At 49.8% G+C, this 15935-nt stretch overlaps 1 protein-coding gene across 1 annotated transcript; it reads right to left on the reverse strand.

Annotated features, from left to right (window-relative positions):
- Window positions 1-12587: 12587 nt before the first annotated feature.
- Chpf (Chondroitin polymerizing factor) lies at window positions 12588-15920 on the reverse strand. The gene is made up of 2 exons (XM_077698855.1): window positions 14664-15920; window positions 12588-14589 (listed from the first exon to the last, which is right to left on the reverse strand). Exons 1-2 carry the CDS (start codon window positions 15489-15491, stop codon window positions 13081-13083), a joined length of 2337 nt encoding a protein of 778 aa, XP_077554981.1. The 5' UTR covers window positions 15492-15920; the 3' UTR covers window positions 12588-13080.
- Window positions 15921-15935: the final 15 nt, after the last annotated feature.

A 15935-nucleotide genomic window follows, 5' to 3' on the forward strand; every position in this document is an offset into this window, starting at 1 on the left:
AAAATATCCTTGCTTCGTTCGTAGATTCGTGTAACTAACTCTAAGAACAAAATTAGTGCTGCCAAGGGCTAATTTAGGTAGCTTAGATACGCAGAATTATCGTTTCAAACCTTCCTGAAACATAGCCAAATGTAATGCTCAATTTCGTTGCTATAACCACCCACACACACGCACCCACAAAGGATTATGGAAACGCGTGCAGATGCGTATAGCATGCATGCTACTTTTATATTCCCGCGAAGTCGATACTTGGCGGGTTTTTTTATAGTCGAAACTGAACCTTCGGATTTATAGTTCATGAGTCGTCATGAGCGATACCCGCAGAGTAGCCGTTGATAGTGGTTAATTAAGACACGAAAAGCTTTACTGTCAAATCAAGCAGCGACGCGCTAATTGTTTTTCTGCGAGTCATGCATGCACCGGTGCTATTGCGTTCCTGCGCACGCACGACGCATTATGCCAGTCAGACCGGAAGCCGATGACGTCGCCATCCGGGGCGGTCGTATGCTTGACATATGCAACGCACTTGCGGCGCGTCGGAGGGGTTGCAGGACCGCAGATGCTGTCGGAGGGAAGAAAGAAGAACGGAAGGAACCTCCCAGAATAACCGTTTTCCGGCGCTTCAAGAGCGTGCGCCCCCCTCGGTAACAACCCTTTCCCCTCTCTGCAGCCCTTGACGGCACATAGGGCCGGAGGAAGACCGTCTGCTAGGAACCACGCTGACGTCACCGGGAGTTCCCCCCTTCCCCGCGCCCTTCTCATCACTTCGCCAGGAGCTGAAACAATCAGCAACACGTCTGCCGGTCTGCTTCGGGAGTTCGTCGGGCGCTTGTTAGCGCGACATTGTTTCTACGACCTTTCCAGCTTTTTCTTTATTTTTCGTTGCCCGCGTATCTCATGTTTGCTCTTTCGTTACCCGGCCCCCCGGCCCATCAGATCAGGCGGAGCTGCGACCGGACATCCGCTTCCTCCGGGCCACTCTGCAGACGTCTGATGTTCGGCTCGCTACATGTCGCGCGTACAGACCGCGCCATCGTGAATGAACTCCTCTTCCCCCTTCGCTCCTTTTCTGCTTTACGAGTACGCCGCAGTGAGTCTCGAGCACCCGGAACTCGGCAAGGAGAGCGTATGAGGCTTGGGGCGTGGCCGTGGACTCCGCATTGCATGAGCACTTGCACTCGAGACTTCCGCAAGAGGCACGTTCCCAGACACAAAGCGTCGGCGGCATAGCCCCTGGTGCAGGCTGAGGCCGTGGAAGCGCCCCCAAGCTTACTGCTAGTTTTATGGTTTCAATCGCGGTGTCAGAGTAAGCCAATGAAAATCGCAGTTCGACAACACGTTTAAGCAGTTACTGCCGATCGAAATATGCAAAGTAAGGAGTGAAAGACGCGTAGAAGGTAGGCCGAAGTCATCACACGCGGGTCTTCTCTTCTGGGTCCATGAGTGCTCAAGCAATGGGAGTCGTTCTTCCGTGCGTTTGCCGGGTTCATGTAGTCCCTTCATATAACCTGCCTTGATTAGACTTGCTGAACCTGTTGCGCATGGGGTGTTATTTCCAAGTGCCTAAAAATACGTAGAAATGTTACTGTATACCCCGCAGATGCAGAATACCGGTTTTCGGTTAGCGATGCGATTGGTTCTGTTGAAATCCCGCGAGGATGAGAGCAACGACAAAATTTAATGCACTCCACTACGGCGCTGCATGTAAAGTAGCAATATCATTGCAGTTAGACAACACGTCTACTAATTTTAAGGGTTAAAAACCCGTCCCGTGGGCAATATCACAAGTATGATGTGGTCCTATTCTGTGACCCGACGTATACATTTGGGCAAGCAGCAACGAATAAGTGTCGCAAACGCAAGCCCTGTGATTCACGAACAATGTTTCGTAACCCGTGTAGGAAAATCGCGCGATCGTTTCGTGTTAACCATATGTCAGTTGTTCAGCGTAAAAGCACTTGCAATGTTTCCTTCAGCTTGCTGAGCCACTTTGCTGGGGAAACATTAGAACATGGTGCTCAGTGCCACAGGCGGCGTTCCTGCTAGTTACTCACTCTTCCGTAGATCAACAACTTAAGAAACTCTGAAAAGCATTCTATTTCACTTGAGTGCCTTACAAAATGAACGTGAGAGCTTGAGCATGGAGTCTACTACATCAACCAGAAACGCCAAATTATCCGCATAAACGGCGTTTAGCGTATAGCGTGAAAAGCCACGGGGAAATTTAGTCCGTTTAAGTATTGGGAAAGACAAAGAAAGCTGCCGATATTGTCGATATTATCGCGGTATAAGAAAATTGCTTTAAAGTTTTGAGTTTCGCTGGCTACGAGAATAATATTTCGTTGCTGTCAGAACCTTTGGCATGTTTTCACGTTACATTGTATGCCTGCATTCGATACTTTTACGTGAAAATATAACTATACTCGGGTACAACTTAAGAACGGCAACGATGATGATGATGATTGATATTGGTTTCCCCTTTGTAGCGGGGTGATGACGTGTCATCTTACCAAAAAGGACTAATATATATACCTATGTTTTATACTCTTCGTTTAATACTAGCTCTGCTTAGGGCAGGCACAAAAAAACTTATTAGGCACAAAATACTATCCCCTCCACGAGCTGTACATCGTCTGGACCCCTGACCACTCGTCCCTCGAGGGAAATGAGGCGGCTCACGCCGCTGCCTGCGCCCTTCCACACCGGGCATTTCCCTCAGGAACAGAACCCACGGTCCAGCCTCCTCCACCTCCCGCTGTTCCAATTACGCTACCACGACATCCTGCACCATTACCGCAACCTTCGCCTCACTTTGCCTCTACCTCATCCTCAACTAACCAAGGAAGAAGCAGTCATCTGGCGTCGATTACAAACAAACAACGCACCCATCCTCCACGCTATCTCCCCTACCCAATACACCCTCACCTGTCAATTCTGACCCTCACATGGTGTGGGCCGGTCAACACACCCCATCGCTTACCCCCAATCCCAGACCTTCCCCAGAGCAGTGGGAGGGCCTGCTGACCAGCTCCCGTCACGCTGACCAGATCTTTCTGGTCACCCGTCCCAGGGCTGCAGCCAAGGCCCAAGGGTACCTGGACTGAGGCGAACCCACCCCCCCGTGGTCATCTTAGTTTCATCGCCCCAAGAGACGATCACTCCTCCAGTGTTTTGGAGGCTATGGGTGCAAAGTGTTTAGGTCTCATGGACGAAGCCTGCAGAACTCCCAGATGGGGTGTTTAGGCCCCCCATCCGAAACATCCACAGTGTTTGTGTGTCCTACTATGTATAGCAGTACGCGATGCGCGAAGCGGGCCCGTTTAGGCTGCACGCGTCGTCACAGAGCGATATCTATTTCGCACCGTGACTGAGCGATTGGCTTCTGAAGCGTTCCTGAATCTGTTTTGCTTGCACACATCCTTTTTGTAGACGTAGAAGGGGGAGGTTCAAGAACCAGGCGCAAGAGAGTCGCAGTGGAAAAGCAGAGCACTAAGTGTACTCGACAACCTTGTTTCGTATTGCTTCGAGATCTAAGCCGAGTGTATTTTTTTTGTGTCGTTTTACCTTTGACCTCGATTCTTTGTTTTACTTTGTAGTCAGGCGACTATTACATCTATCACTCAAAAAAAGGGGGATTGACTCCGAAAACACAGACTAACCGCTGAAGTGCATGACGAGACGAACAACAGCGACAACTGTTCATGTACGGCTATGGATTATGTCTGCTCTCTAAACAACGTCTACGGGCTCTTGCTTCAAAGCGAGAGAAAATAATCCTGAGCGTACACATGTGCCCTACGTGTGGGCGTACACACACACGCGCGCGCGCATGCGCACACACAGCATGTGTGTGTGCGTGCACCTCTCGCTAGCTGTGTCCATGAGTCGCAGCCTGAAATTCAAGGCGGACGAAATCCGCTACCGGGAACGAGCAATCCGGAGAGCGGTGTGGTCTCGTAATTCTGTGAAGTTAAACCGTGCCTCAGCTGCTGCAACGAAAGGATGTTCTTGAGGCGGATGTCTGTTTGTTATCCGAGGAAAATGTAACAGCTCGCGGAATCAACGCGAGCCTCCGAAGTTGATGACGCGTACACGATCAGACCGGCTCTGATTCATCTACGACGGGAAATGTTTTATGCAGTACAGAAAGGCCGTGCAGTCACTCTAGAGCACGAAGCTTTTAAAACGCGTCGAGATTCTAGCACCCAGAACTCGGACCGGTGTTATTTCCGTGATAACGACTATGTTATCCTAGTTGCGAGGGTGTGAAAGGTGTCGCAACCATTTCTGCTCAATTTGTTTGGAAGACCACTGTTTTAGAATACAACTCGCACGGCTAGACCGGCCCCCTTTTATAACGCACAGGCATGGTTATGGTCACATGACCGAGCTTGTCAATTCTGGGGGGACGACTTTTGGCCGTGCCGGAGTCATTTTCAGCCCGATTGATACCGTCACATCAAGCCCAGTACGAAGGATTAGTTGAGTCAGCAGTAGCATGGATATATTAATAAGACACACGCACGTCACGACTTTTCGGAGGACTACCGGACGTCTTCAGGCCGTGTATATTTCTTAATCAATGCCTTTTCACCTTTCCGTTCCTCATGGTGTAACAACAGCGCATGAGACAAAAACACAAGAAAGGAATACAGGACGAACTCCGACTCTCAACTGAAATTTATTGATCAGGTATTCTGTTATACAAAAAGCAATCATCACTCTGCGCATGTGCAAACAAGAAAAACACATAAAGAAACAATAAAAACCTAACGGAAATGTAGATAAAATGGTAACACTTAAAAGGCAGGAACTAACGGGCACCGTTACTTCTTATCACCGTAGTGGCTTCTCCAGGAAGCCCATTTCCGCTTGTCTCATGGATGGCTTACGCGTTTTTCATTCTGTGAACGTGAAAGGCCACTACGATTTATCGATATTTTTGCGACTGATGGCGTGATAGTGTCTTCGTGTCGTGCGGTACTGGTTCGCATTCATGGTCCTGGTACTGCGAAGCAAGAAGGGAAGGCGCAAACTTGCCTAACAACACCATACGCTCTGTGAGCCTGATGTTGAGGCACCTCCCCGTCTGGTCCATGTATGATGCCTCACAGTTGAGGGGAGTCTATAGACGACGCCCTCATAGCATCGGGCGAACTGCGTGTTTTATGCCGCAGCCCTTGCGCGCATGCATGGAGCCCTCCATGTCTGCAGCATTATTCTCCACCGCAGCACAAACTCTCGATATTTTCAAGGGAGACGAAAAAACAACCTTGACCACATACCTGGCAGCAATATTTTTCAAACCATGCAACATTATTTGAACATAAGGCAGCACGACCATTTTTTTTCTCTCTTCAGCAGTAGCATTTTCCTTATCAACCAGTCCCGGCCTTTTCTCTAACCTCAGAAGCCTATCACAAGACGCTCGAAGTACGTTGTTGGGGTTACCCGCTGACCGCAGCCTAGTCACCTGCTCATGGAAGCTCTCTTTGATCGTGTGATGGCAAGACTTCAGGGTGACAGAACGCGCAACGGAGGACGCAACGCCGTTTTTCACCACTTTCGAGTGGCTAGAGGAAAGGCTCAGAATTGGCGTTACAGTTCGCGGCCTATACAACCAACACACATGTTCCGTCATGAACCTTAACGTAATGTCTAAAAACTGTAATTCATCGTTACTTGCAAGTTCCATCGTAAACCCAACCCAAGACCATTTTCACGGAGCGATGAATTACGGTTATTTAATTACTGTTCAATTACAGTTGAATTACAAGAGTTCTTCAATACAGGTAAAAGAAGGCACCTATCCAATCGGAGGCCAAATCTTATCGCAACGCGCAAACCCAAATTTGAACACCCCTTCGGCCCATCGAACGATATATCTCACAAATACTCGGCACGTGGGACCTTCTCCGTCAGGTTGAATAGATGCGTCAGCGTTCGCATAAATAGCAATGCCTTCGTATATACATGGCAAGGCTCCAAAGAAATGTTCCCACACGACCCCATTGTGCTCGGGAAAGCGCTGAGGTGCTCTGAGCGTAGCAGAGAAGCATACGCAACCAATATGTTCTTTGTCTTGTCGGGGCTTCCTTCAGCATGGTGATCTACATGACAAGACAATTCATTCCCCCGTTCCCACCTCAATTACTACCGTTAACGAACGTTATACTATTCTGCAGGACTAAATTCCGCGGCACACACTGCCCGCAACCCCATTGGTCCACACACCGGCGAATCCATTTTCCGCCCGACCATGCAGCCAGCCGCAGGAGCCTTGTAAGTGGTAGGACCATTAGTTTGCGCGCTGGTCTAGGAGCATCACGCGAGGGCTGCTGCTACACAGCGCGAACGATAACACGTGTCGGTAGCGAGGGCTCTTCCAGGAGAGCACGCCCAGTCGCGTCTGCCCGCCGGAGCGTCATTTCGCGTTCCACTGAAGAGCCCAAGGGGAGGAAGATAGCTGCGGGTCTCTGCGGGCGTGAAGCAAAAGGCTGAAAAAGCCCAATGCTTCCCAACTGACGAACGGTGCGGAAAAGGCTGGGATCAAAGCTGTGCCGCACCCTTTTTGCCGCGGCGAGGATCCATGAAGGAAGTGCTCGGACGCCCGGCGCGCAGACGATAGACGGATCGTGTCGTCTGCTTGTTTTCAAGCAGACGACGCTGTCTGGGCTTCGCCCAGAAGATATTAGGGCCGTTCGTCTGGCCTGGCTGCCGCTCACTTTTCTGTCTTATTTTGTATTATTTTAGTGATTATCTTTCTTTTTTTTCCCCCCGTAGGGATTATCGGCGTGAAACCGGTCCACAGTAAAGGGCGCGGACCTCCCCTCCCGCCTTGCACTTTTCCCGCCTTTGTAATTGGCGCAAAAGAGGCACGGGTTGGACTTCCGTCTTTTGTGTTTTCGGTTTTTCTTGTTCCATCTGGCTGCCATAAAACTTGCTCCGTGTCCCAACCAAGGAGGTACCTCCTTGGTCCCAACCAAGTCCTTTTGAAAGCTCCCAGGAAAGGAAAGGGTGAGGGTTAGACTCAACAAAAACCGGATTACGGAATATTTTTGGTTTCTCATTAGGATGTTATCGTCAAAGATAACGATCTGAGTTCTACCAAAGCTGCTTTATCAAGGGTTTGACGAAAGGTCGTCTGGTCAGGCATGAGAACGTGACCATGTATAAAAATATATTTGACGTTTCGGAACAGCATACGGGTTCCTTGTTCACTCAACCAAGATCAAGTGAACAAGGAACCCGTATGCGGTTCCGAAACGTCAAATATATTTTTATACATGGTCAGTGTTCGCTTTTATTTTGTACAAAGCTGCTTTAGGAGCCCACCCTCAGAGTTTCCGCAATGTCTATTACCTGGTAGCAATAGTAAAGACTTTCTATAGGAAAGACTTTTTGCCTATGTTGCGTAATAATACTTTTATTTAGAATGAAGACGCATAAAAAATCAAACTGATGAAAGCAGCAGACGTCGTTCTAGCAGATAGTTTATAATATCTAGTCGAACATTTTGTGCAGGATGGTACCAAAACCGCCAAATCATAATTAGGAAAATTTGCAGACTAAAAATTACTTGTTTTGCTAAAATATGCTAAAGCCGGCGTGTGGTTTATAATATGAACTGAAAAACTTTAAATAAAATATATTATCGTCCTGGCTCACATTTCAAGTGGATGCACCAGCCTTTAAACATTCAGTGCATTTGGCAGCAAAACTTGAAGAATGCCTATCACGAACCACACGTCAATTTCAATGCAAAAAAAAAAAAAAAGAAAGAAAGAGGGGTGGGGGTATTGCGAACCAGCGTTAATAGATGACTGCGTTCAGTGCCACAATCGAATCTGCCTCTGAACTTAATTAATAAGCGATGCCTAGCTAAATTAGGTATTAGATAAATTCCCGAAGTTACGCAAGAGTCTTCGAAGGGCGGCATCCATTTCTTTCAACGTTTTATCCTTTTTTTGCCGCGTTAGCGCTATACAACTAACACGCCTGGATCTTCGGCATCGTCCGGGTGATTCCCAAAATTATCATCATCAAGGCGCAAAGTGGCACATACCCGCCCCAGAGGTGCGTTGGCTAACGCTTTGGCTGTACTTTGGCTAAACGTGCTTGCGGCGCAACTCACACAATGTTGCCAACCTGGCGCTGAGAGTGCTTTTATCGTTACAAACCTTAAGCCTAACAAGGGTGATATGTACCCGCGGAGGTGTATTGGCCTACGCTAATACCCGAATTTTTTTCGTTCCGAGTGGGTTCCAATGCTCGCAGTGCTACACTACCTCAGACTGTAGCCCATACCCCCTGGCGGATATCGGTCGGCGCTTATTTTCCGTCTCGTGCGCCTCCCAAAACAAGCGTATACAAAGCAAACGCTAACGCGGTACAACCCCTTTCACCGCGTGGATTGGCGCCCCCATTTTTCATTTTAAATACTCGCGCCGCGCGTTAACTACTTTTTCGCGAAGACCTTTGATGTACCGCGGCATAATAGATGAAGGCGAGGTAAAAGCTGTCTCGCTTCCAAGTTTGGCCTGGACGTGCAAACCCTTTCGCGAAGAGAGGAAATTGGCGGCACACGCCCTGTTTTCCTTCCCTTTCACTGCTCGAAACTGCGTGAACGGTTTATTTACACTGGCGGCCAGACGCTTGAGGAGTGCGGGTAATATGTGGCGGGAAGTTTCCAGCTGCTAGACAATGTAATAGTACGAAGACAAAAACTGGGTGGGGGGTAGACGGAGACTGACTCAACGATGGGCGGGGGAGATGGTGTAAGCGTACAGATGGGCGGTGAGCGACGTGAGCTCCAGCGGCGATCGTGCGCCAGTTGAGTGGCTCTTGACCGAGGAACGTGGTATGCGGGGCTTATATACGCGACCCGGAATGGCGGTTCACTAACACGGAGACAGCAAAGAAACTAAAATAAAACGTCCAACACGTTTTTCTGTTTTTTTTTTTTTAATGAGAGGTCAGGTCGATGATGACGCAATGAAAAAGTTCCTTTGAACATCGCCTTCGCCCGAAAGAGTGAGACGCAGAGTTAGGAGTTACTTTACGGTACTGTGATGTGTTACTGGAAGAGGCAAATGTTTGTGTGGCTTTTTTAGTGTGCGTCTGCGCGCGTGCTCTGTGCAAATACGGCTGAATGCAAAAATGTCGGTTTTTTGAAATATTTGGAGAATTCTTCTCGTATGGAATGTAAAACTCTTAGTTGAAGGAAGAGCTTAGAAGACGTAGAAGCTATGCACCTATGAAAAAGGAGTTAGTTGAGTATGCTAACTCAACTCAGCCCGATGCTATCACGTTCACGTTCACGTGATAGCATCGTGGCAGCCCACACGGCGCTGTTCTATCCATCAGCAACGGATGAGTTTAACGGAACATAAGATATTAGCGCTTGCGCCGCAAGCGCCACGTGGTTTTTACACAAATAATACCGGCGACCAGGTGGAAACAGCAAACAAACAAACCAAACAAGAAAAGGAGAAGACATGACGGACGGTCGCGAACGAGATGATCGTAGTGTCATTGATCCTGGAATTCCTGCTTACTGTCAGGCACGACGGTGTCGCGGTTCAGCTCTGCGACCTTGGGCTCCGCCCTTCGTAGTTGGGCAAATTATCCTTGTACAGGGCTAAGGGGCGCACGGCATGATACGTGGACCCGTAATGCTTGCAAGCAGTGACGAAGGCTTTCAATCTCTCGCAACAACCGCCCTCCCTCTTCTATTCATTCAAAATATGGTTGCAATTTCATCAGCAACCGCCGCTACGAAACTGCCCTAGTGTACTTGAAATTGTGTCCACATGCACACACGTTTCAAACGTCATCTGCGGTCGGACGGGCTTTACGTACGCCATTCTTCTACGTCCGAGGACGATGTTTTATGTCCGCCTCGGATGCTGCACAATGGGAGAGCGTGGCAAGGACAGAAGGTGACGAGTTTTGTCCCTTTCCCGTGCACGCGAAGATGCCGAAGAATAAGGCTACTCCTTTGTGTTCTTTTTTTTTATGCCAGAATAGACTAAGGAACCTATATAGTTTGCGCTAGGGAGGATGTTAGATTCTTCCCCTCTGCCTCACATGCACTCACCCAGGCACCTCACAGTGTTTGGGGGGGTTCTAGTTTTGTGCGCTCATTTATTGCGATAAGTCAAACGAAATGACCGCGACAGCTGCGCGCTCTCCTCCAGCTCAACTCGCCGCGATTCACGGCCACCCGTTAAATATGTTGCTCGCCAATCGGTGGCAAGAGATCGCGGGAAAACTGTGCAGTGGCGCGCTTTATGGGAACGTTCTCCGAAATGTTTGTATACGTGTATGAACCCTTACTCAGAAGACGACTGACCTTCGGCTTAAGAGGGCAAGGGTTATCCGGAAGGAGGCGTGGGTGGTTTGCTTGGGTCCGTAAACTATTTCGGCCACGCTTGATTCCCTCAAAAACTCCCGCTAGCGAGAGCAGCGCGACCGGGATATCGCCCACACTTGTGGAATTGGACAAACGCAGCAGCGGTGATCGGTGTGCGAAAATGTCGTCTCGCGAGAGTGAGATCACTCTCAAACTATTCCACAGGCACTGCTTAACGGCAAAAAATTATTTGTGTTCTTGCTGTTTCGCAGCCCGACAATATGCGTGCATCGGGATGAGTCCCTTTTCTCGAATCCGCACGTTCGTCCCCTCGTTCAGAGGCCCGCATGGTAATACTTTCTTGGCTGCAGATCACTCCACAACATTCATTCTGATTCTTAGTTTTGACAAAGATTATTCGGAGAGTGATCTGAGCACGGGTGGATTTTCTGGCAGCAACACGCTCGGAATGAAACGCGGAAACAGCTCTTGCCGCCACATGCATCGGCGGGCTGAAAGTCTGGCAGCGTTACAACATCAACAGGAAACACTGGGAGAGATCACAGAGCTGCATGCGTACCACCAGACAGTGGCATGCGTATTCTGTGCGGCTGTTCCCCTTTCAAGCTTCAGCTGACCGACGCACGGCTGAGCACAACCGTCGAGCACTTGTGGGACGGACTCATCCAGTCCATCTGGGTTTTCAAGTAGGCCACGCTTCCGAGTTATACGAAGCTCGCCGCATTCGTTGCGTCCTAAAGTCGGCCGCCTCACGGAGGGAGGACGGAGCTTTGAAAAGATTTGAGCTTGTGAAGTGGAAAGTCAGGGTCGTTTCAATATCCGGGGCGGAGGGGGCGGCATCGTCTTACCGTACGCACAGTGGCCGTTGCAGAGAACGAAAGCCGGACCGACAAACGGCTGTCACTCCCGCTTCAGCCCATATCAACTTGAGGGGGGTGAAAGGGGCAAGAGAGGACATGTAAGCAAACTTTTGAGTGATAACGAGATTCGAAACAAGTGGACCAACGCATTACGGGTCTTTGCCAAGAGTTGGCACTAGCGCACATATTAATGCGTAAGCATTTTCTAAACTACTTTCCCGCGAAATCCTTCTGTCTGCCTGCAACGCGTAGCACAGCTGCGTTCCGCAGGCATTCAATAAACGGCTCTAGGGTCTCCAACTTTTTATGACAGACTGCTTATATTGCCCCTGAAGAGATCTCTGCTTGGCAACACATCTGTAAGTCGAATTTAGTCGGGTTCCGGAGGACACTCGGCTTTTGTCATTTAACAAAATACCCTAGGGCCTCCATATTTTGGAATAAAACAGCCTCCTATATAGCCCCTGAATATGTATTTGTGTTCAATAATGAAACCGACCTTGAAAAGACCGGTATATGGCAATCCAGGCCGTTTGCAGTAACTTGGGAAGTGCAAGGTTGGCTTCCCCACATTGATTTGGGTTATTGCAGTGAAGTTTCACGACATCCGCCAAAACAACAAAAAACCCAGAGGCGTCTGTGCAGGTGTGTGTGCGGTGGTGGGCGCTTAACGAACCACATGTGTATCTTTGGTATGCACAGCAAGCTGCGCTCCGTTGGTTAACTGGGAACGCCGACCTCAAGGAAGAACGAAATGAGTTCGAAGTGGTCGGTAAGAAAAAGTAACTTCGGGTATGCCTGGCCACTGGTTGTGCCGCTACAGAAAACCTTTTGTTTGCAATGACGACGACGACGACAAAAAGGACATTGCTTCTAGCGCATTAGCGACCAACAAGGACTTGCCGAGAAAAAGCACGGCCAGTGTTGGAGACTGTCAGATTTATGGATGCATTGACCTCCGGCTAATGACACAGGGTGGGTATAGATTGCGCAACCTTCGGCAACTTTACTGTACTTAAACGCGCCCACAGGCAACCACATCTAGGACAGTTACGGAGATTTATCGACCGCGTATCTGTACGTTCTGTATTGATCCGGGTGGAAACACAACTTCTGCCTCTGCCCACCCCGGTTTGTCGACGGTAGAAATCACGGTTGTCGAAGACGCACATGAAATATGCCAAACGTATTATATTTTATGCGTGTGTACTGTTTGCTCAAGTTAGTAAATTTAAGCGACAGAATAGAGCATGTTCGCTCATTCGCGAGTTTTTTCGAACATCTGGAGCGATCGCTCACAACTGCGCACATCCGGAGACCTTGGAGGCAACAGACATAATGAAGGGACACGCTTCCAAGTGTGTAAAGGTCACACAAAATGTACACCGTATTTATTAAAACCGGGACTTATTAAAAAACAAACTAAAACACAAAAATGGCACTGGTCAGGCGTGCGCACGACAACAAAGGCGTCGATGTGCCGTCACAGAGTCGAATACGTGAACGTGCAAGTACAGATGCTTTTTGATTGGTCAATAATCACACAGTGGCAGACTAAAATTGTTTTCTAAAAGAAAAGTAGCACCATCCAGATTCAATATAAAAGAAAAGCACTAGGATAACTAAAAGCTCGCAATAAAAACAATTAACAAATAACAGGCTCCCCTTTGGCAATGCCGAACAAATGAATGTGAAATTGGCAGCATTGAAAGCGGCACGGCAGCAAGTCCGCGCCTGTCTGGGCAGCCCTTCAAGCGCGAGCACACCCGCCCGGTTACCTTCCAGGAATGAAATTGGGGCTGCCTCGGACGAGGGGGCAACGGTCCATCTGAAGACAGCCGGGTGTCAGGAACTTGAGGAAGCGTGACTACCTGTCGCCGCAGCGGGGCTAGTAGCCTGTGAAGCGAGGAACTTAGCCTGCTGGCCCCTATTACCCACCGAATAGAGTCGGGACAACTTGCAGTTCTCAGCTGCCCTGAGGTTGGGTTCATCCGCACACTCTCTCCAAACGTACCGCACCCGCAGTTCAGGCTCGACGGCCCGCAGAAGGTGCAGCTGTTTGGTCACCAGAAAAAGTTCCACGATGCCGAACGTGAGGTCGTGGTAGTGGCCCGCCGTCAGGTCGGTGCTGCTGTGAGCCACGGGAACTTCCTTCGCGATGAGCGCGCGGTGACGCCAGTAGTCCGACACGTAAAAACTGAAGTGCTTGAAGTTGTTGCTGTCGAAGAAGCCATTCTCTCTCTTCAGCTCCAGAAAAGCTGGAGCAACGGGATCCTGGTCCGTGATGATGGGGTGGAACTGAGTGAATGGAATGGGCAGAAACACTTGGACACCAGCTATCGTGTTCATTCGCACCCTGTTTAAGTAGTCCGTTCTGATTTCCATCCCTGTTTGACAGAGGAGAATCAGGGAGTCTTGAGGCAGTTTTCGCACCACGAGGTCGATGAGCGCGAAATCCGAAGGCACTCGGCGGTCCTCTGGGATCCTAATACTGATCGTGGCGAGCTTCGCAGCGCTTTTTCGAAAACGGTTTGAACTAGAAACAGCGAAGCTTCGTATGTTCCCGAACACGTCAGCCACACCGGCTGGCTGCAAGAAGGCCAACAGCAACATCGTGTTGTCGTTTTTTTCAAGGCACGTCTTGGCATACTCCTCAATGAAAACAGCCACGTGGTCCAGCTCTTTTTCTTTTACGAACAGCACCATTATAAGTCGCGTGTGCTCTGTGACATAGGGCATGCTGAGGATTTCCGACCTCCCGAGCGGACGCAAAAACTCCAATGTCCTGGAAGTTTCCGAGCGGGAGGTTTCATTTTTAAGCAAAAGATGCATCACATAGTTAAGGCCTCGTGTTGGATCGAACTTCCGGTAGCCGTCTATAACTGAAAGTACCGTTAAGTTGCCCTTGGGAAAAGACTTCAGGAGGAACTCCTTTGCAGAAGTTTTAAGGTCTTCTATGCTAAGCTTCTCAGCTCCACTGATTAGCGTTGCGACTTCGTTGTCTGCTCTCCAGAAAAAATGGGTAGCATTGAAGTACACGGAACGAATGACGTCGAACCTGTTTGAAGGCTTCAATGTTGGTTCAACGCCTAGGGGCCACTCTACACGCCCCATCGTATCATTTGGCAAATGCACAGCGACATCGGCAATCTGCTTTTCGGTAAACGCAATCTGCCTCTTCACTTTCTGCAGGTTGTAGAGGCTGAAGTGGTGGTGCAGCCTGTAGAAGTACTTTGCTGTGAGCACTGGATAGAGAGTCACCACTGCCCCAAAATCCTTCCTTGCCGTAAGCGTAGCCGGGTCCGGAATGTAGCCCAAGTCTTTCTCAAGGTTCAGAGCGTAGAAAGGTTGATCCTACAAGGCACAAGGAACAGTGTAAGACACTGGTATTACCGAAGAAATGTGCATAATGCGGGAAACAGGCTTACTTGGTAGATGTCGCTGCAAGGAACTCCTGTCACTTTGGATATGCACTGGGAAATCAGGTCGTCCGGGACTTCCCCCGTGCCGTCCAAGCAGGCGTCGAAGTTCCCAAGGGTCTTCTTGAAAACTGCGTTACTCAGCAACAAACCAGCATCTAGGTCGCACGCACCGTTTACGGTCCTACCCAGGAAGGCTTCGGCATTCACACTCACGTGGGTGGCGATTCCGACGAGCTTTTCGCCGTTAACGTACGTGCTATCTCGCACGAGAAACACAAAGTCGAAGTCCTTCGCAGTGTTCCTCGCGTGTAGATGCCTTAGAGCGTGCGAAGCTAAGGAATCGCACTTCGTGCCAGGCAACTGCACCACTGACGGAGCGCTGAAAGCAGCCGCACCGGCCGGAGCATCTCCGCCCGATGCGCAAGAGTAGAAGAGCAGTTTGTTCGGATGTCTGGACAACGTTCCGTTCAGCGCAGCACCGAACGTTTCGATTGTATCCGGCGACGTGAGCACAACGACGAGAAGCTTTTCGCGTATCTCCAGTTCCGTGCTGTAGAAACGCGGCCGCTTGAGGACCACTTTCTCCGGACTGCTGGCCTGCGAAGTCTTGGAGCGGCCGCCCAACCTCAGCACGGGCTCGAAGTCTTCGTCGTCCTCGAATAGGAACTGATGTCCGCGCGCGGAGCGATAACTTTCCGAGGGCGGCGACTTCCGCTGCTGGCAGCCCATGAACGGCACTGCCGCCAACGAAAGAAGGACCCCGAAGCATATTCCGACTGGCACGAGTTTTTTGTGAAGCACCACTCTTGACGATCGCCTGCCGAACAGTAGCATCTGTGCGCGTCCGACTGGGGAACATTGAAGTCGGCACTGCTCGGCACAAGTTTGGCGAGCGCGCTGGTTAACCGTAGTTATGAAGTAGTTTGCATCAGTAGCATCGCGACGAAAGAGAAAAGTGAAGGCAACGCACGCGGGTACCGCCGCATCACCTCCTCCACGATGAACGATTCCGCGCGCACAGACTCTTCGACCCGTGCCGTGCGTCCGGCGACACTCTCCGCGTCTCCAAGTCAGGCACACACAGCACACCACGCGTTCCACCACGGACTCCGCGGCACCGGCAGCTACACCAGATCACCGTTCGACCAAACTCGACGGCGCCGGCCCCGCCACTCCAGTTTTCAAAATTTTTTTGCTGCACTTATTAACATTTTTGTCCGCTAGTTGTCGCTAGTGCATTGCAGCGAGTTTTTTTTCTTCGTTTTCGTATGGTCTTTA

The sequence above is a fragment of the Haemaphysalis longicornis genome, unplaced genomic scaffold (assembly GCF_048455015.1).
Source record: "Haemaphysalis longicornis isolate Haplotype H1 unplaced genomic scaffold, Haemaphysalis longicornis Haplotype H1 scaffold_2, whole genome shotgun sequence".
Lineage (NCBI taxonomy): Eukaryota > Metazoa > Arthropoda > Arachnida > Ixodida > Ixodidae > Haemaphysalis > Haemaphysalis longicornis.